The sequence below is a fragment of the Rattus rattus genome, chromosome 1 (genome assembly GCF_011064425.1).
Source record: "Rattus rattus isolate New Zealand chromosome 1, Rrattus_CSIRO_v1, whole genome shotgun sequence".
Taxonomy (NCBI): domain Eukaryota; kingdom Metazoa; phylum Chordata; class Mammalia; order Rodentia; family Muridae; genus Rattus; species Rattus rattus.
The window spans coordinates 154,966,775-154,987,176 of NC_046154.1; the positions used below are offsets into that span (position 1 = coordinate 154,966,775).

Genomic DNA, 20,402 nt, shown 5'->3' on the forward strand with positions numbered 1-20,402 from the left:
ATGCAAATTAACCGGGGCAGGGGCGTAGTCCGGTTCCCAGAAGTCTGTTCGAGGGGGCCGGCGCGGGCCGAGAAATGGCGGCGCCGGATCCCGGGCGTTGGGGCGAGTGTGGACCGCGGCCGCCCGGTCGGCTGGGCGCCCGGGGCGGACAGGTCAGTGCGGGGTGCGGGGTACGGGACTCCTGGCTGGTGCGTTTCTGGCTTGGCCCGCGAGCGGAAGGCCGAGGGGCGGGGCCTGCGGGGTCAGAGGGCGGGCCTGGGAACAAAGCTTGCTGGGTAGAGGCCGGTGAGGGGGAGATGTGATTAGGTTCCCCGCTTAAGGTGAAGCCTGAGGCAACTAGGCTGGGGAGGGGGCGTGGTCCGAGGGGCTGAGACTCCCTGGGAGGGGCGTGGCCTGAGGTTCCGAAGTTGAGCGAAGGGGCGGAGCCTGAAGAAATAAGTCTGATAGAGAAGGCGGTGGGCTAGGGAGCGGAGCCTAAGGTGGGTCGGGGTTAGGGACTGAAGATCTGAGACTGATGCAGAGGGGTTGGTGACCTGATAGTCACAAACTGAGAAGAAGCGGGGGATGAATAAAGTTAGTAGTTTTGTTTGGAAGCAGAGCCTAGTGTGATTAGATAGTGTGGGTGGAGCTTAACGAGCTTGGGCGGGACGCGGTGAAGCACGTGTGTTAAGCCTCGGTTGGGCCTTGGATGTTAACTTATTGCGAATGGGACTAATGGGCTGGGACGCGGCCTGAGCTACTAGATTCCGGGTAAGGCTTGGGGACTGAACTGGAGTGTAGACTGAGGCCCAGACTGAAGTGGTAGGAGTGGGCCTGGTTGTGTGTGTGGAGGGTGCTTAGCACTTGTAGGCTGAGCTCACAGCGATCTGGGTGGGTGATAGGTGGCCTAGAGAGGGGTGACCTCAGGTGGGGCATCATGGAATTTCTAGCAGGGCTCGAGCTGGAGAACATTCTAGACCCACTTTAGCCGGGAGCTGCTATAGAGCATGCCTCCCTTCTCCCCAGGAGCCAGGGACCGTGCTGGGTGCGGTGGGCATGATGGACCTAGCCTATGTGTGCGAATGGGAGAAGTGGGCCAAGAGCACGTACTGCCCGTCGCTGCCCCTGGCCTGCGCCTGGTCCTGCAGGAACCTCATTGCCTTCACCACAGACCTACGCAATGATGACCAGGGTAAGTGCTAGTTCTGCTTCCCTGGCTGGGACCTGGAGATCGAGACCAAGTGGGTGGGTCGTGATTTCCTCATACAAGGGGTCCCGATTTGGTAGGTTCACGGTGGCAGAGCCAGGCTCTCCATTGCCAGCTACAGGGTTTAGAGAGGCCTGGGAAAGCAAGGTGGGAGAAGAGACATCCACACTTTGGTCACCAGCCTCCAAATCTAGTGTTAGTGCCTCTGGAGAGACACTGGCTGCACTGGATACCCTGTGTAGGGATTAGCAGCATGGGGGAGGGATGTTATAGGAGAGGGGCAATGGGGGTGGGAATCATGGGCACTATGGACCACACTGACCTCAGTGTTCTCTTTCCTGCAGACCTCACACACATGATTCATATCCTTGACACAGAACATCCCTGGGAAGTGCACTCTGTCAGCTCTGGCCACAGTGAGGCCATCACCTGCCTGGAATGGGACCAGTCAGGTGAGGCCATGAGGTTTGCTCTCAATCCAGAGCCCAGGACAGCATATGCCACCTTCCTCAGTCATCAGTCCTAAGTCTTGAGCCTGGGGACAGCCACCGCCCACTGGGAGTCCAGAGTGGGGAGGGGGCACCGAGCAGTTTACCTGCCCATCAGAAGGGCTCCTGACACAGCTCTTTCATCACAGGGTCCCGGCTCCTGTCTGCCGATGCTGACGGGCAGATCAAATGTTGGAGCATGGCTGACCACCTGGCCAACAGCTGGGAGAGCTCCGTGGGCAGCCAGGTGGAAGGGGACCCCATCGTGGCTCTGTCCTGGCTGCATAACGGGGTGAAACTGGCACTGCACGTAGAGAAGGTGAGTGTACCACTGGGGGACCAAGGGATACATGGAACGGAACCAGGGGCTGGCATGTACTGTGATACCTGTGGGTTACTGCTGTCCCTGAGCGCCTCTGACCCTGAGCCTCCCTTTCAGCTATGGCCCCTGGACAGGGAGTCTGTTTAACAGATGTCTGTGTCTGCAGTGCTGTCTTACAAACATCCTCAGACCCCAGGATCCTCCTGTCCGTCTATATTCTGGAGTTCAGCCACTTAGGAGCAGGGACAGAGTTGGACTTTTCCCTTAGTAAGGGAGGGGAAGTGGCAGCCTGAGTACTGGGTTCTTTACCATGTTGGCTATAGCAAATCATCCTTTCTCCCGTGTCTGCTTTAGCAAGACATCCTCTCTCCTGTTTGCTCCATCCAAACGTCATTTGCCATAACTAACTTTCCAAAGAACTAGAAGTTCCCACTTGAGGACCATACATCTTTCTCTGACACCCACAGACACCTCAACCCAGGGTAAATGCAACTCATCTTTTGCTGTCGTTATTCTGGTTTTTAAGACAGGGTTTCTCAGTGTAGCCCAGGCTGTCCTAGAACTTGCTCTGTAGACAGCTGCATTCAAACTCAGAGATCTGCCTGCCTCTACCTCTTGAGTGCTAGGATTAAAGGTGTGTGCCACCACCACCCAGCTATAAATCTTTAAAAAATTAATGTGAGAATTGTATTAGCTGGGCAGTGGTGACCCACCCCAGTACTCTACCCAGGAGGCAGAGCAAGTGGATCTCTGAGTTTGAGACCAGCCCAGTCTACAGAGCAAGTTCTAGGACAGCAAGGGCTACACAGAGAAAACAGTAACAAAAAAGTTTTATTGAGGGGTTGGGGGATTTAGCTCAGTGGTAGGCGCTTGCCTAGGAAGCGCAAGGCCCTGGGTTCGATCCCCAGCTCAAAAAAAAAAAAAAGAACCAAAAAAAAAAAAAAAAAAGTTTTATTGAGCGGTTATGATAGTGATAGTGCATGCCTGTCATCCCAGAATTTGGAAGGCTGAGGCAAGACGATAACTTTGAGTCTAGCCTGGGCTATGTACACTGTCTCAAACAAACAAGGTATGTTTTGTATGTAAATTACATCAATTTGGAAATAGAGACTGTAAAGAGGAGTAGCTGGCACTGAGGCAACACTCCACAGAAAATACACACTGCCCCCTGCACCACAGTCAGTGCCATAGCCATCTTACTGCCTCTGCTGCAGAGACAAAGGCTGTGAGGTCACTACAGAGAAACTTAAAGTACTCTTATAGTCCCCTGAGAAAAAACGCTAATGCTCGCATACTATAGAAGAGGAGACTGAGGTCAGGGTGCCCCCCCATTCATGCAGTGCTCTTGCTACATTGTTGCTCTTTGGGGGTTGGTCACAGAAGGCAGCCCCCAAGAAGCTGAGCAAGCCCTTCCTCCTATTTCCCCTTCTCACAGTCTGGTGCCTCCAGCTTCGGAGAAAAGTTCTCCCGGGTGAAATTCTCCCCGTCTCTCACGCTGTTTGGTGGCAAGCCGATGGAGGGTTGGATTGCGGTGACAGTCAGCGGCCTGGTCACTGTGTCCCTCCTGAAGCCCAGCGGGCAGGTGCTGACGTCCACGGAGAGCCTGTGCCGGCTGCGTGGCCGAGTGGCACTGGCCGACATCGCCTTCACAGGCGGTGGGAACATCGTTGTGGCCGCTGCGGACGGCAGCAGTGCATCGCCCGTGAAGTTCTACAAGGTGTGCGTGAGCGTGGTGAGCGAGAAGTGCCGCATCGACACGGAGATCCTGCCCTCGCTGTTTATGCGCTGCACCACCGACCCCAACCGCAAGGACCGGTTCCCTGCCATCACACACCTCAAGTTCCTGGCGAGAGACATGTCTGAGCAGGTGAGCTGTGGTGTCGTCTCCAGCTCAGCCAGCCATGTCCTGTCGTGGGGTCAGAATCGTCAGCGTCCCTTGGCTGGGGGTGCCTTCCTCTGTCTTAGACCTGGCACGTCTCCCATTCTCCCCACCTCTCGCCCTCCTGCCTCACCTTCCATGGTGAAACCAGGTTTGGAGGATGCAGGTAAATCCCCTTTCCTAAGTTCCAGCTACCACAGAAGGTGGCCTATCTGGGGACATGTCTTGTTGTGACCTGTCCACTGGTCAAAAGGTCGTCCGGCTTTGTAAAATCGCACAGCCGCAAACCTCTTGAAAGCCCTGGCACATTTGTGCTGACAGTCCTGTGTGGAGCCATCACCAGAGGATACACGGGAGGTGGGTGCTCCAGGAGACACCCCCTCACCGAGCCCCACCCTCAGGTGCTCCTGTGTGCATCCAGCCAGACCAGCAGCCTGGTGGAGTGCTGGTCCCTTCGGAAAGAGGGCCTTCCTGTGAACAACATCTTCCAGCAGATCTCGCCTGTGGGTGAGTCGTTCAGGGTTCCCTCCTGAGGGAAGCTCAGGGCTTTACTCATGGCTATTGGGCTTTTGGGGTTCAGACCGGGTCTCATTCTGTGTCCCTGGCTGGCCTTGAATGCACAGAACTCCACCTGCCTCTGCGATGAGAAGTCTGGGATTTGGGATTCTTTAAAAACACAAACACGGAACTGTTATCTTATTGTAAGCCCAGGCGTGGGATGTGGGGCTGCTTCAGATGTCCGCAGCAGCTGACTATGACTTGCCTCGTGCTCTAGCAGAGGCGTGGTTTTGTTAGCTGCAGGTAATTTCTAAGATTGGGTGACATTTGGAATTCTGGGAACTTTTCAGAGGGTGCATACATGCCAGGGCTCTGAGAGCTGGGGTTGGTTGTGGTTTGTTAGCAGTTGTGCTCAAAGAAGAAACAAGAAAGGAAAGAAATTCGATTCAAGGCTCTCTTTCTCTCTCACCTCTCTCCTTTCTCTCCTATCTAGTGATAGGACTGAAATGGGAGTGGGGGGTGGCAAAAAGAAGAACCCACAAAGTAGCAAAGGCTGGCTACATGCCTCTGCCTCCTGAGCCCTAGTATTAAAGGTGTGGCCTGTTAATTACCTTCCACAGTCCCGGGGGCTGTTGGCTTCTTGCCTAGAGTAGGAAGCTAAGGCTCCAGAGCCCTGGTGAGGACAGCCTGGGAATGATCACAAACACACACATACACATACACATACACACACACTACACACACACACTCTCACACACACTACACATACACACACACACACACACTAAGAAATGCCCTATGCACAGGCCCTGGGGTAGGGGGCCAGCAACCAAGGGCTGAGCCTTGGAGGGGCACCCACAACTAAGGGAGGCATTTTACTTTGAAAGCCATGGAGTCATCTAGAAATCCAGGTCAGAGAGAAGGCTGGAGTTGAGTGGAGTGGAGCATCTTTACCAAGACCACGCAGGACAGCACTCCACAGGGCACTTGCTTACAAATGGGGACCGTCCAGGGGATAGCTACTGAGGCTGCCCCGCAGTGCCCTGGCTCAGCCCTGCATGACCTTCCCTACAGTACAGAAAGAAGTGAGGCTGGAGGGAGGGTGCAGACCCTGTTGCTGTGGAGATTGCTAGAGGACCTAAATGGCCTCAAGAGGCCTGTGCTGCAGTTACAGTAAACTGCCCTTTGTGGCCAGCAAGTAATTAAATGTGAATAGCATCCCCGCTGTGTCTCCTGCAGATGGCTGTGAGTCACCAGACAATCTGGGCTCGCTGGCGCTAGTGGGCAGCCCCACACCAACCCCTACACACACACACACACACACACACACACACGCACGCACGCACACGCATGCACGCGCCTGTGCCTCCCACAGATGCCCAGCGGGTGGTGCTTGGCAGCCATGGCTACCCAAGCTGAGGTGTGACCATGGTGACAAGCTGGTTGTGGTCAAGCCAGGGGTGTGGCTAAGATGCCCTGGGCACCAGCCTGGCTGCCATTAGCCTCTGACTTCTGTGTTCCCTTCGTTTGTTCATTCGTTTGAGTTTTGAAAAAAGTCTTGAACTCTAGCCCACCCTCTCTGACATCAACTCTGAGCCATCCTCCTGCCTCTGCCTCTGGTAAGCTGGCATGACAGGAGTGCACCTCTCACCCACTGCTTTCTGTGTCCCTTGTGAGAGAGCAGCCTCCGTGCAAGGAAGGCCTGACTGCTCTAAACACTCTAGCCTCAGTTTCCCCTTAAGGGTTTTACTTGCTGGGGCTCCCTGTGGGGTCAGGACCAGTTTCAAAGATGGGGACTGAATAGATAACCCACCTCCTCATGCAGGCTGGGCAGGAAGGTTTAAGGCTAGCCTGGGCTACATAGAGAGCCAGCAGGCCTCTGAGATCCTGTTTCAAATAGGAAAGAGAAACGCCAGGACTGGGTCCTACTGGCTAAGGGAGAAGTGCTTGCTGCCCAGAGTCCTCTTCCTGAATTAGGACGGGAGGCCCTGCTTCCCTGAGGTAGAGCTCACCTTTCTGTTACACCCTCCCACACCCCTCCTTTTCCTGTCCCCAACTGTTCAGTTGGTGACAAACAGCCCATGATCCTCAAGTGGCGGATCCTGTCAGCCACCAACGACCTGGACCGTGTATCAGCTGTGGCACTGCCGAAACTGCCCATCTCACTCACCAACACTGACCTCAAGGTGGCCAGTGACACCCAGTTCTATCCAGGCCTTGGTATGTTAGACCCAGGAGCAGTGGGCACAGCACCTAGACCTGTGTGTGTCAGGGGTGGGGGTGGGGTGGGGTGGATTCTGAGTGTTAAGGGTTCCTTGTCTCATGTTGTGTTAAGTGTGATAAGGGTCCAGAAAGTTGCCAAATAGCTGTGCTCCTCAATATATAAAGAGCTGTGGCCAGTTAATAAAAATCTGCATTCCCGGGGTTGGGGATTTAGCTCAGCGGTAGAGCACTTGCCTAGCAAGCGCAAGGCCCTGGGTTCGGTCCCCAGCTCCAAAAAAAAGAAAAAAAAAAATCTGCATTCCCTATTATGTAGCGTTGTAGCTGATTAACAAGTTATATTCCTTAAGATGTACACAGCTTTAGCCAATTAATAGAAAACCACGTTCCTTAATATGTAAAGAGCTACAGCTAATTATCAGAGACAGGAACACTGAAATCCTGTTGCTGAGACAGATAATCACTAAGGTATATTATACTATATTAACTATATTATATATGGTCCTGGGTTCAGATCCCTCAAGACCCTGCTTGTAAGTCAGTCAGGTGCCTTCTCCAGCCAGCTGCTCAGCTATGAGGTGGGGTTGCTTCTGTGTGCCTAGGTTCTTGTTTTCCTGGCTCTCTCCTGTATGACAGGGAGAATGCATTAAAGGTGGGGGTCGGGGTGGCCAAGCCTGAGGAATATTCTGGGAGGGAGCCTGGGGCTCTCTGGTTTTTAGGTCACCAAGGGAGACCCTGACTGCACACCCTTACCCCCAGGCTTGGCGCTGGCCTTCCAGGACGGCAGCGTGCACATGGTGCATCGGCTATCCCTTCAGACCATGGCTGTATTCTACAGCTCGGCCCCACGCTCTCTGGATGAGCCTGCCCTGAAGCGCCCACGCACCACAGGCCCCGCCGTACACTTCAAGGCCATGCAGCTGTCCTGGACTTCGCTGGCCCTGGTGGGCATCGATAACCACGGGAAGGTGAGTTTGCTGATGGGGAGGGTCAGGGAGGGGTGATTGGGATGGGGAGGGGAGGGGAGGGGAAAGGAAGGGAGTGGGAGGGCAGCTGGCGAAGGGGAGGTGTGGGTGGGCGGTGTATCCCTTATGCATAGCCTCCCCCAGCTCAGCATGCTGCGCATCTCTCCGTCCCTGGGCCACGCGCTGGAGCCCAAGCTAGCCCTGCAGCACCTGCTGTTCCTGCTGGAGTACTGCATGGTGACCGGCTACGACTGGTGGGACATCCTGCTCCACGTGCAGCCAGGCATGGTGCAGAGCCTGGTGGAGCGGCTGCACGAGGAGTACACACGCCAGAAGCCTGCCCTACAACAGGTGGGCAGGTCATGTGTGAGCCATCTCGGCTTCTATTTGAACCATCCCCAGAGTGACCTGCCCCTTCTTTCTGTGGGGTTGTAGGTGCTGCCTGTCCTATTGCTGACCTCAGAGTGAGTGGGGCAGTGGAGGGGTACTAGGCTTGTGGAGCCTGCAGCCAGAGGCTGGGGCAGGAGGATCATGATTTGGGGTCAGTCAGGACTGTTCCCCAAGAGTGGAGAGCACATCACAGCATGTGGGGGACTCATAACTGGTCACTGTCACCCTCCTGGGGACTTGGACTTGTATCCACTGAATCACAAAGAGGGGAGCCAGAGGTGGCCCACCTGGGGAGGGTCCCAGCCAAGTGGCCCTTTCCCATAATCCCTTGCTCCCGGGACCTGGGTGCGAGAGCCCCTAACTGGCCAGACCTTCCAGTCACTGCTGTGCCACCCCCTCCCAAGGTCCTCTCCACCCGGATCTTGGCCATGAAGGCCTCGCTGTGCAAGCTGTCACCCTGCACCGTGGCTCGTGTGTGTGACTACCACACCAAGCTGTTCCTCATGGCTATCACATCCACTCTCAAGTCGCTGCTGCGCCCACACTTCCTCAACACCCCTGACAAGAGCCCTGGAGACCGCCTGGCCGAGATCTGTGCCAAGATCACTGATGTTGGTGGGTGTGCAGCCTTCCCGAATGTAGAAGGCAAGGGTCATAGTCACCATTTAATCCAGAAGCAGCCCCAGGTGGGTCCTGGAGAGGCACCCAGCTCCGACCCAGCCTGGGGTCTGAGGTGTGGCCTGGTGGTAGAGCACCTGTCTGGCATAAACAAAGGTTTCCAAGTCTACAAGTTAGCGGCCAGCCTCGGGTACACGAGGTCCTGCCTCCAAAAAAAAAAATAGTGTTTTTCTGAGTGACCTAGGGTTAGCTTGTGGTATAGCACTTGCCTTTTCGCAGGTGAGTGATAGTCCTTGTAGAGCTGTAGTGGTGACTTCGGGCTGTCCTGAACGCAGGTGGTTGAGGCCCACTATCTTTTGTCCAGCATGGGCAGGAACCACCCCCGGGGACCCGTGGGGGTTTTAGAGCCAAGGTTTCCCCTGTGTTCCCTTAGCACCTTTCACTGTCCCCACAGACATCGACAAAGTCATGATCAACCTGAAGACAGAAGAGTTTGTCCTAGACATGAACACTTTGCAGGCGCTGCAGCAGTTGCTACAATGGGTGGGAGACTTCGTGCTCTACCTCCTGGTCAGCCTGCCCAACCAGGTGGAGCCCCGCCCCTGTCTCGGCCCCGCCCACTGGGCAGCCTGCCCAACCAGGTGGAGCCTCGGCCCTGCCCACTGGGCAGCTTGCCCAGATGGAGCTCAGCCCCGCCCCCGGAGTTTCCTCTTCAGTCTCCCAGTCCTAGCCTATATGTCAGTGAGCTGCTGTCTTTGTTTCTCACTGAGGTAGCACTAGCTATACCCACAGCTCCTGTCTGTCTATGGGGGCTGTCAAAAAGTGACTCCATCTTCCTGTCTGTCCCCGGGTCATTTGAGGCTTCTAAGCTTCAAAAGCCTCAGGCTGCAGGGTCGTAAGTCCAGCCCCTGGTTTCTTTGGTTCTGTAGGAGGTCAGCCAGGGTCAGGCTGGGAGCAGCGCAGACGCTGGACTGGCCTTTTTCTGTGTCTCGGTCTATAGGGTGCTGAGCACAGTTCTGGCCTCCCCGACTCTGCCAGCCATGGCCCTGTGCTGAGGTCACATGTGTCCCCTGACTTCACCAAGGTTCGAGGGCTAGCTGTGACTGGCCCATACCATAGTTGGGGGCTGCTCACATCCTGCCCTCACTCCCAGTGTCCCCACCTACAGGGCTCCGCACTGAGGCCGGGCCACAGCTTCCTCCGGGATGGTGCCTCACTGGGTATGCTGCGGGAATTGATGGTTGTCATCCGAATATGGGGCCTACTGAAGCCCAGTTGCCTGCCCGTCTATACAGCCACCTCAGACACCCAGGACAGCATGTCCCTGCTCTTCCGGCTGCTCACCAAGCTGTGGATTTGCTGTAAGGCGTCACAGTGTCCCCTGCTAGCATCTTCCCTCAGCCTACCTCCAGAATTTAAGCCCTTGATCCTAGGGTGCACACCCCTCATTCAGTTAGGACGTCTGAGGGCAGAGTCCCAGGGATGCTGTAGTGGGTACCACTCGGTCATATCAGTGTAGTGAGCCTGACCCTCCCCACAGGCCGTGACGAGGGCCCAGCCAGTGAGCCCGATGAGGGCTTGGTGGACGAATGCTGCCTGCTGCCCAGCCAGCTGCTGGTCCCCAGCCTGGACTGGCTTCCTGCCAGTGACGGCCTGGTCAGTCGCCTGCAGCCCAAACAGCCCTTGCGCCTGCGCTTCGGCAGGGCACCCACCCTGCCCAGCAGCACCTCCACCCTGCAGCTGGACGGCCTCACCAGGTATGCACTGCCCACCCATCCTCCCTCATCCCCCGCACGTGCCGCCCCGGCCCCGCACGTGCCGCCCCGCCCCTCCCCCCCCCCCCGCCGCACATACCGCCCCACCTCCCTCATCCCCTGCCCCCCCCCCACGTGCCGCCCCGCCCCCGCCCCCCCCCCGGAAGGTCTCCACACCACAGCTTCCCTTGAGGCTCTCTCCTACAGAGACTCCCGCACCTTCTAGGGCCTGGTGTCTCCCCTGACCACCTTCTGCTTCATCGGGTCTTTGTACTCTAGCTTCGCTCTGCGTAGAGATGGTTTTTGTTAGTTTTTGACAGAGGGTAGCCCTGGCAGCCTGGAACTCGCCCTGTAGCCCAGGCTGGCCTCATACCTGCTGTGTGGGAGGAATCTGACCCACCAGCCTCCACCTCTGACTCACACCTCTGCGTGTAGAATCCATTTTCTTCCCACCCACTGATGTGCCAAAGCTGTAATGGAGCCCTCACTCTTCCAGGCCAGCATTTACAGATAAAGGACTGCCACGCCCCTCCCACAGCAAAGCCATTAACCCGTCCTGTGTGTCCACTGTCCCATCAGCCACATTTGGAAGGTTCTGGAAGCACAGGCCCTATCTCACCAGGAAAAAGCCATCAGCTGTTTCTTATGGTTGAGCCCCAAGGGTCACACACCAGAAGCCACCCTCGGCTGCCTGGCTGACCCGGGTCCCACGCCCCTCCCTCCCCTCTCATCCCCAGGGCCCCTGGGCAGCCCAAGATCGACCACCTTCGGAGGCTACACCTGGGTGCCTACCCCACGGAAGAGTGCAAAGCCTGCACCAGGTGAGGGCTGCCAGCCAGGGCCAGGGGCCTCCGCTTCCCTCCTGGGCACACAAGACAGCCTGCGACCTGTGGGGTAGGGGCTTGGGGAGGGCCTTGGTTGTGGCCTTGTGTCCTACCTGGCTTGGGCAGGCTAAGGTCTGGGGGCATACCGTCTCCCCCACAGTACAGGCAACAGTCCCTGGTTCCCCAGGTGTGGCTGTGTCACCATGCTGAAGTCACCCAACAAGACAACTGCTGTGAAACAGTGGGAACAGCGGTGGATCAAGAATTGCCTGTGTGGTGGGCTGTGGCGGAGAGTGCCTCTCAGCTGTTCCTGAGCCACAGTCTGCGTATGTACAGCCACTCTCTGAACAGATGCAGGGGACTGTCTGTGATGAAACATTGACATCCCCACTGGGGCACTGGCACCGGCAGCAGCCTGGGTCTGCCCCTTCTCGGGGCGTGTGCGTCTCCAGTCCCATGGTTTTATCCAGCCCAGCTTGAAGGAGCTGGGCCGCTCTGTGTTCATCCTTTAAAACACCACAGCCCATATGCCCCTGTCCTGGTTGGGGTGTCTGCCTCAGTTTCCCTTTGGGACCTATGGGAGGGGAAGACTAGCCCAATAAAGTTCTCTTGTACCCCAGGCTTATGCTGTCACCATGGTCCCCATCACTGCCACCTCTTGCTGAGGTGCCCACACATAGGGAAGCCGAGTGACTGCTGGCCTCCATCTCCTGGTGTCTGTGGCCTTTGCTGTTGGTCCCCAGAGGAGAGGTCCTGCCTTCAGGCATGTCCCTGCAGCTGCGGGAGGCCAGGCCAGGGCAGGGCAGTGGCCTCCTCCACGGGGGCGCTGCTGTTTGTGGCTGCTGCTTTCTTCCACCCTTTCAACTCCTACCACTAATAGGGATAAGGGGTAACGTTGTTGTTACACTACTTCCTGCGGAAGAGCGTTGAGTGAGTCCCTTGGGCGAGTTTGACCTTTGCCATCGTGATGTCTTAACTTCTTTGCACAGGACTACTCAACAGCCAGCAACCCACTCACCACCAGCCACCAGCCACCCGCCACCTAGCATTTACGTGCCCTCTGAAAAGTCCCCAGAATCCAGATGTCACACAATCACACAAATGTCCGCAGCTGGCAAGACCAGGCCTCTGCTAAAGCAGGAGGCAAACCAGTCAGCTGCTATGGACGGGCCAAAGCAGCCCCACATCTGAGACTAAAACATTATTTGTGTTTTTCTAAAGAAACCACAACCCAGAAGGCTCACTGTACCCCACCTCACTGTGAGTGAGCCACAGCCAGACAAGGCAACAGGGCCAGGTTGGGTACCCCAACTTAGAACCACCTTTTCCCCAACATTTTATTATGCCACCAAGGACGACCTTGAACACCAGACTGTCCTGTCTACCCAGTGCTGGAATAGGCAGGCGGGTGCCTGGGAGACTGGTGAACCCCTGGGAGACTGGTGTACCCCTCGAGGGTTTTGTGACTTCCCTTCACCCTGCCCACTGCTGCCCCTAGAGCACTGCCTCTGCCAACAGAGCCAGCAAGCAGCCTGGTGTTGCAGCATCCTGGCCGTGCACAAGCCTGACCTCCTGACCTGTAGCTGGAAACATGGCCACTGTAGTGGCAGGCGTGGGGGGCCACCCCCTGCATAGGCTCCTTTCCTCCTCACCAGTCCTGTAAGGCTGCCCGTCTGTCCCCTCGGTGCTGACCATGCATGGATGTGAGCATGAGTAGTGGCACAGGCTCCTTTGTTTAGAGGACTGTGGGACACGTGGTATTAAAATACTAACTTCCCGAGAGAGCATAGCTGGGGCCTGCCATGTGTGTGGCTGTTTCTCTCCCCAGCCTGGTGGCAGCACACCGTTAGTGCTCAGTAAGTGCTTGTTCATAAAGAGGATTCCCAGCCGAACCTGCCTAGCAGAAACAAAATCCAGACACAGGATTCTAACATCTTTCGCAGCAGGGTCTCACAAGTGGCTTCACTTCTCAGGTCCTCAGTCTCCAATACCTACAAGAAGCTGGAAGACTCCCTTTGCCTCAGTGTCCTGTTCTCGTAGAAAGGCACAGGGTTTGGGTCCTGCCCATTGTTGCCCACAGAGTCCAGCCTGTGTGAACCCCCTCTTCAGTGAACCAGTATAGGCTCTGGTTTGGAATCCAGTCTTTGCTCTGTGCCTCGGTTTCCCCTTTTATGTGGTAGGATTCAACTTAAGAGGGTCTTAGCCAGGGGTTGGGGATTTAGCTCAGTGGTAGGCGCTTGCCTAGGAAGCGCAAGGCCCTGGTTCGGTCCCCAAAAAAAAAAAAAAAAAAAAAAAAAAAAAGGGTCTTAGCCAAGTTCAAGACCTGTCTGAGCCAAGACAACAGTCCGGGGTGTAACAGAACCTCAGTTGGGTAGGAGTGAGCCCCGCCTCACGGTTTTAAAAGGAGGACGCGCGCCCCCGTGTGGCCGAGCGTGGAACCACCCGCCTTCAGCCCCCTGGGTGTGTATGCAGTAGGCACTCAATAAAGATGCACACGGCTTAGATGCATGCATTTATTGTGAGTCACGGTCTCCGGTGTCCCCTCAGGCCGTCACGTTAACACTCACGTTACCACTCAGAACATTTTCAATCCACGGCACGTAGGTTGCCACGCGGGTAAAGACACCTGGCTTTCTCCGGTTGCCACAGACTCGAGATCCCCACGTAACCACAGCTTCGACCGCATCCCCGCACACCAGAGGACCGCCCGAGTCGCCCTGTGGGGCGGGGCCACAAGTGACATGCCCACCCAATAGCCAGCAAAAAAGTTCCTGAGATTCCTGAACTCCGCCCTTCCCGCAACCCACGCCCCTCAGTAGCCTCCACAGTCCCTCAACTCCACCCACCCACACCACGTGACCCAGGCTGTGCCCCTCACCCTGCAAGTGTCCCTGCGGTTGCTCTCTGCACACATCATGTTCTTGGTGATTGCCCCATCATGGTACGTGCGCAGATTGCAGGTGTTCCGGTCCATGATTGACACTGTCAGTTGCTGCAGGACATCGGGCCTGCGTCCCGCATGAGTGACCACGCCCCAACCGGCCACATCGCAGAGCGTGCCGGGTTTCACCTCTCGGTCCTCGCGTTGCAAGGGCAGGGGTCTCACATGGGGACCCAGTGAGGCATTGTGGGACAGCTAAGAGTGGGAGGAACAGAATGTCAGAGTAGGAGATGAGATCAAGAAATGGGATCTAGGGTTGGATTTTTTTTTTTTTTTTTTTTTCGGAGCTGGGGACCGAACCCAGGGCCTTGCGAGGGTTGGGGATTTAGCTCAGTGGTAGAGCGCTTGCCTAGGAAGCGCAAGGCCCTGGGTTCGGTCCCCAGCTCCGGAAAAAAGAAATGGGATCTAAGCTGGACTGGCGTGGTGGACAGGGATTCCGGTGCAGCAAGACTGTTCGAGGCTAGACTCTTGAGTAGGAAGGACCCAGCTTCCTCACCTTAAAGAGCATGAGGTCGTCCTCAACGCTGTCAGGCCGGCTGCCCGGGTGAAGCACTACACTTTGCACATCATACAGATGCTTGTAGGGTTCAGGGCTGGACAGGGAGTGGGCACCCAGGAGCACCTGCACAACCTCATCCTTGGTCCTGGGGACAGGACGAAGGCCCATCTCAGATCCACGTCCCAGCCTCCCGAGACCCTACTCGCCCCACCCCCACCCCACCCCTGCCACTCACACTCCATCCATGCAGTGCGCGGCGCTCAGCACCCACTGCTCATCCACCAGGGTGCCACCGCACACATGCGTGCCATTCACTTGCACTGAAGCCATGTAGGGCCGAGCATGGGCCATGGCCTCCTGGCCACCCAGAATCCGACCTCGGGGCTGCGCAACTGAGATGCGGGAGGGGGTGTGAGAATTAGGGCGGGCTGCACCTAAAGAGAGTTCTGACCACAGACACCTCCAACTGCGGGTTGCCCCAGATCCAAAAGCCATCTCAGTAAAGTGTATTTCTGAGGGGCTGCAAATTCAGCAGCCTGTTGGGTGGCTCACGCCCCCTCAAGACCACAGTGAGCCTGCAGCAGGCTGAAGACAAATTTGCAGGGGTCACTTTCCTTCACCAAATGGGTGATCAGGCCCTTTAACCCACTGACTCTTCTCACTGGCCCTAAGGCGAATTCTAGTTCTTTAATTCTCGAAAGTCTACAGATTTCAAATCCAGATTCTTGCTGTTGGGCCTCTGAAACCAGAAGGCTCAGATTACAGATTCACAATCTGGAGGGGGGAGGGGTGTGTTTCACTGCAGGGGACCCCTGGTGCACCCCGCCCACAGGCTGCTGTCTGTATGTCCAGCTGCTGTTCCTCCCTGCTCCACTCACCACATACAGCCGCCTCCAGGACCACCAGAGCCACGAGGTACACCGAGCTGTGCATTTTGACACCACTGACCCAGGCAGGCTCTCAGGGCTGTTTTATAGGCAGGCGCCTGCCTCCTGCCCCCTGCCTTGTGGGCAGGGACCCAACTAGGGAAGGGGAATCTCAGTTTTCCATGCGTCAGCCCTTCTGGATTATGTGAGCCTGCCCAGTGCGGGGTGGGGAGGGGGGGAGGCAATCCCTCCTGCACAGGACCCCAACCTGTGCCCACCCCGAAGATAGGTAGAGAGCAGAGGCTGAACCACCTATTGTCCTGGCCCAGAAAGTATCCTTCCAGCATGGTGTCTGAAGCAACTGGGGCTACAGGAGGCCAGCTGGTAACACCCTCCATTCCCCCCCTTCCTCCTTCAACACTCCCCCCTGCCCCTTCCTTCTTCAACTTGGAGAGAAGTTTGCTTGCCAGTGGGGGAAGAGCAGTTGAGTCCTTTGTCCTCATTCTTGTGGCTGTGGGGTCTCACACCTCAGCAAGCAGCATGTCACCATAAGGTTTCATTTCCTGTGAATTCTGCCTTCAGGTTTGGCTTGATCCAGGCTCAGTATCTATCCTCACCAGGCTCTCCTCGGTTGTTATGGGGACCCTGACTATAAAATCAGATCCTCATGCTAACCAGTCTTGATTGGCTGATCCTAGGCCACAAACTCCTCACAAAAGCTAATCCTTAGAGTGGCTTCCAGAGGGAAGAGATTGGAGCAAGGAGGGTGGGAGCTTGGGGGTTCAGCTCAGCCACTCCCTGTCAGAGGAGTAAGTTCTCTCTTTAGAGGTGACATGATGTTGTAGATGTGTTGCCCACAGGACACCTTGAGCCCCAGGACTCTCATTAAAATCAGAGGCCACCTAGGTGGCACACACTTTCAACCCCAGCACTCAGGAGGTGGATGCAGAAGAATCTCTGTGAGTTGGAGGACAGCCTGGGTTACATAGTGAGTTCCAGGAAAACCATGGCTGTTGACTCAAACAGAATCGGAAGCCCTTTGGGGCAGAATCAGATTGTGAAAACAGGAACCTAAGAAATTGTAACAAAATTTGGCAACCACCCAGGGTCATGCAGCACGGGACACTTTAGTAAACAACTCCAACTCCGAACTTCCACAGACTTGGAACTTGCCCTGAGAGAAGTGGGAGAGGGTGCAGGGATGAGGGTAGGGCAGGTAAAAGAGATCATCTAGGGAGCACCTGGAACAGAACTTTGGTGTCTACCACTCCAATCTCACAGGAAAGTGAATAATGCCACCACCACCATCACCATCACCACCACCACCACCACCATTACTACCACCACCACCACCACCACCACCACCACCATCATCATCATCATCATCATCATCATCATCCATGATGTTTGTTTGGAGACAGGATTTCTCTGTGTAGCCCTGGCTGTCCTAGAACTCATTCTATAGATCAAGCTGGCCTCGAACTTAGAGATCCATCTGCCCCTGTCTACCAAATGCTGGGGTTAAAGGTTTGTACCACTACTGCTTGGCTAGTTTTATTATTTATCTTATTTATCAGTATACTTTATTTATGTACTGTGTGGAAAGGTGTGCAGAGATCTTGCTGAAGTCCATTTTCTCCTTCAGTTTCATGGCAAGCACGTTCACCCAGTAAGCCACTTCACCAGTCCTAGATTATTTATTATTTTATTTTCTTTTTCTTTTTTTTTTTTTCTTTTTCTTTTTTTTTTCCAGAGCTGGGGATCGAACCCAGGGCCTTGCGCTTGCTAGGCAAGCGCTCTACCACTGAGCTAAATTCCCAACCCCCTTTATTTTTCTTAATTATGTGTATGAAGTATATGTGTGTATGGCTGGTACCTACATTGTCCAGAGGAGGGCATCCAGTGCCCTGTAACTGGCCCTGTAGGCAGTAGTGAGCCACCATATGGGAAAACAGGTCCCCTACAAGAGCACCAGACACTCCTACTGCTAAGCCATCTCTCTACCCCTCTATTTTTTTCTTATTCTGTAGGCCAGGCTGTCTTAAACTCTTGGGAATCCTCCTGCCTCAACCTCCTGAAAGCTGAGAGCTAGCTGAATGTGGGATTTAGGGAGCAGAGAGGGCCTGTCTGACTGACATCCTTTTATACAAAGTGGGGGAACATGACTCCTGTCAGGTTTTTGGCCCCAGTTTGGCTGCAGTGTCTCCAGGAGGTGAACCTTATGTGAGGCAGTGGCTGTGTTCTAAGGCAGCAGACATCAGACTCAGTGTACAAAACAAAGGTTGCTTTTATTGTGATAAAATGGAGAGGGTGCCTGAGGTCTATGGTGGGGGAGGGGGGACAGGCCTTAGTTGGTCCTGCCCTCTCTCTCTCGGTCTTTGGGATCGGTAAGGGGCCGGTCATCATGGCTGCGGATAATGGAATTGATCCAGTCTGCAAACTCAGCCACAGGGGCGAAGGCATCTGGGTAGAATCCAGATCCACAGCCTCCTCGGATGAAGGAGTCAATGCCTTGGACAAGGTTGTTACAGACCAAGGGTCCACCAGAGTCCCCCTGTGGAGGCATCAATGTCAGAGGCTGGACCCCTAGTCACTCCCCTACCCATGCTCCAACACTGGGAAGTCCTCCCTGGGGTCCAACCACTCTCCCTGCTGCTGCAAAGGGTACTTACAAAGCAGATGCCTGCCTGCCGGCGTGGCACCAGAGTGCATACATTCACACGTCGGCGGCACAGGTTAGTCACCACTGTCACATTGAGCTCTTGGAGCACACTGGGCAACGGTCTGTTTGTGCCCAACCTGCCCCAGCCCATGGCCAGACACGGAGTTCTGTTACCCACGCCCTGGCCCTGGGCAGGCAGCTCGGCCACCTGCACATTGGCGTTAATGGTAGCTGAGCCATTGAGCTACAGTGGGGAACAGAGGGGGAGGGGGAAGACATAGAACACCAAGAGGTTACACACAGGGCACACTTGATAAGAATCCTCCCCACCTGACCATCAAGTGATGGAAAAATTTAGGAACTAGAGGAAGAAGTGAATATTTCCTCAGAGTTCCTCAAGCTGCAGGGTCAGTGTATGGAAAGACACAAATAACAGTTTGTTGATTGAATACTGCTCAGAGCTTTCCATATATTATCTCATTTAAGCCTTCAACATCCAGCCCACGGGATGGTTCTTCTCTACTGTGCTGAGCTGGAAGTGGCTCAGAGGGTGATGCCTGCAGTCGCTCCAGTGTGCACCTGTCCCCCAGCCCGTTCTGCAGTTTCCCAAGCTGAGCCTCAGGACATTTGCATGAGGCTCAGGTTCCCAGACTGGAGGCCCACCTGGATAATCACAATGTCATTCAGGAGACGTGACGGGTCAAAGCCGTTCTCAAAGATGCGCTGCACAGAGAAGATTTGTCGAGTGGGCTCCCGTCGCCGCAGGTCATGGGCTCCCAGCACTACTTGCACTGACTGGAAATTTCTATGGACAGAGGAGAGGGGAGGAGAATGCCCACCTGACCTCTTGACCCCGGTCTGACCCACATGGATACCAAGGGCTGAGAGGGGAAGGGAGGAAACTCACCGGCCATTCACACAGTGGGCTGCTGACATGACGAAGTTCCTGGCAATGAGTGTGGCACCACAGAAGTGACCTCCACGCCGCTGCAGGGACACCATGAAGGGCCAAGCATGGGGCCGGGCTGGCCGGCCACCAACAATCTCTGAGGCCAGTGCTGGACCTGGGACACACAAAGAGGAGTGAGCCCCAAGCTGCTTAGACCCTCAATGAGAACTCACAAAATTGGCTAGGAAAACTGAGGAACAGAAAGGACAAGGGACCTAGACCAGGTGTCACTCGACTTGAGACCCAGTGCCTTCCCATTGACTGCCCCAGCCTTAGAACCCCAGTTTCCTGGTAGTGGCCTTGCCACTATAAACCTTCATGTCTTTTCCTGGGGTCCTGGCGGGTGTGTGGATAGACAATGGAGATAGAGGAGAGGTCAGGAGGGCGGGCGTGCGTCCATCTGTACTCACAGACCAGGAGCAAGGCCAGCAGCATGGAAGCCAGAGTCTGGTTGGATGGTCGGTGGAGAGCCATGGTGGGCTGTATTCTCGTGGCTCTCCACACCCCCACCCAACAGCCATACTTATAGCTGGAGGCAGAGGCCGTTGTATTGCCCCATGCAGGCCACAGCCCCACTTCCTCCCTGAGACAAGACAGTGGGGGTGTCATGGAGAGGTATGTACCCCTCACGGTCCCCACTTCAGCTTTATACATGCTGTTGAATGTCAATGTCACTCAGCAAGACTTTGGTCTTTTCTTTTTCTTTTTTCTTTAATCTTTAATCTCAGCACCAGTGAAACAGAGGCAAATGGAGCTCTGTGATTTGGAGGCCAGCTTGGTCTACAGAGCTAGTTCCAGGATAACCAGGCCTACACAGAGATACCCTGTCTCAAAAATAAATAAGTGGGCTGAAGAGACGGCTCAGTGGTTGAGAGCACTGACTGTTCTTCCAGAGGTCCTGAGTTCAAATCCCAGCAACCACATGGTGGCTCACAACCATCTGTAATGGGATCCGATGCCCTCTTCTGGTGTGTCTGAAGACAGCGACAGTGTACTTATAAATGATAAATAAATAAATCTTCAAGAAAATAAATAAGTAAAATCTCAGGTATCCCAGGCTAGCCTCATTCTGCTTCAACTGCTTCAACCTCATGAGTGCTAAGGTGACAGGGGTGTACCTCCATGGCCATGTGGTGTCCTGTGGCTACAACTTATATCTGACAGCCAATCCCTCTGCCTCACAGCACAGTAACAACAACCAACACATACATATGAGAGAGTTGCTCTGTCTGTGTGTGTGTGTGTGTGCATTCACTCGCACAACAGGTCATTTTAACTTGGGGTTCAGGGCTAGACAGCACATTGCAGCCAGCTCAGTCCCTAATTTGTTGGTTGCTCCTC

The 20,402-nt window shown here is 55.2% G+C and overlaps 3 protein-coding genes across 9 annotated transcripts; 1 reads left to right on the forward strand and 2 right to left on the reverse strand.

The window, feature by feature from the left end:
• Positions 1-51: 51 nt before the first annotated feature.
• On the forward strand, positions 52-11,765 carry Med16 (mediator complex subunit 16). Of its 7 annotated transcripts, none has more exons than XM_032908546.1 (16): positions 53-152; positions 1,006-1,171; positions 1,531-1,638; positions 1,824-1,993; positions 3,432-3,863; positions 4,277-4,382; positions 6,438-6,593; positions 7,353-7,561; positions 7,703-7,909; positions 8,353-8,563; positions 9,021-9,154; positions 9,567-9,650; positions 9,735-9,927; positions 10,107-10,323; positions 11,058-11,141; positions 11,332-11,765. In XM_032908546.1, exons 1-16 carry the CDS (start codon positions 75-77, stop codon positions 11,456-11,458), a joined length of 2,682 nt encoding a protein of 893 aa, XP_032764437.1. In that variant the 5' UTR covers positions 53-74; the 3' UTR covers positions 11,459-11,765. The 7 variants fall into 7 exon arrangements, with proteins under 7 accessions (XP_032764456.1, XP_032764437.1, XP_032764446.1 ...); XM_032908555.1 differs by having other exon boundaries at positions 1,009-1,171; XM_032908565.1 differs by lacking the exon at positions 9,567-9,650 and having other exon boundaries at positions 52-152.
• A 1,878-nt stretch (positions 11,766-13,643) lies between these two features.
• On the reverse strand, positions 13,644-15,536 carry Cfd (complement factor D). The gene is made up of 5 exons (XM_032890690.1): positions 15,463-15,536; positions 14,820-14,976; positions 14,582-14,729; positions 14,023-14,280; positions 13,644-13,861 (listed from the first exon to the last, which is right to left on the reverse strand). Exons 1-5 carry the CDS (start codon positions 15,515-15,517, stop codon positions 13,688-13,690), a joined length of 792 nt encoding a protein of 263 aa, XP_032746581.1. The 5' UTR covers positions 15,518-15,536; the 3' UTR covers positions 13,644-13,687.
• Positions 15,537-17,722: 2,186 nt separating this feature from the next.
• LOC116889866 (neutrophil elastase) lies at positions 17,723-19,552 on the reverse strand. The gene is made up of 5 exons (XM_032890691.1): positions 19,472-19,552; positions 19,020-19,176; positions 18,776-18,917; positions 18,123-18,356; positions 17,723-18,004 (listed from the first exon to the last, which is right to left on the reverse strand). The coding sequence occupies exons 1-5, from the start codon at positions 19,533-19,535 to the stop codon at positions 17,798-17,800; spliced, it is 804 nt and encodes a 267-aa protein (XP_032746582.1). The 5' UTR covers positions 19,536-19,552; the 3' UTR covers positions 17,723-17,797.
• Positions 19,553-20,402: the final 850 nt, after the last annotated feature.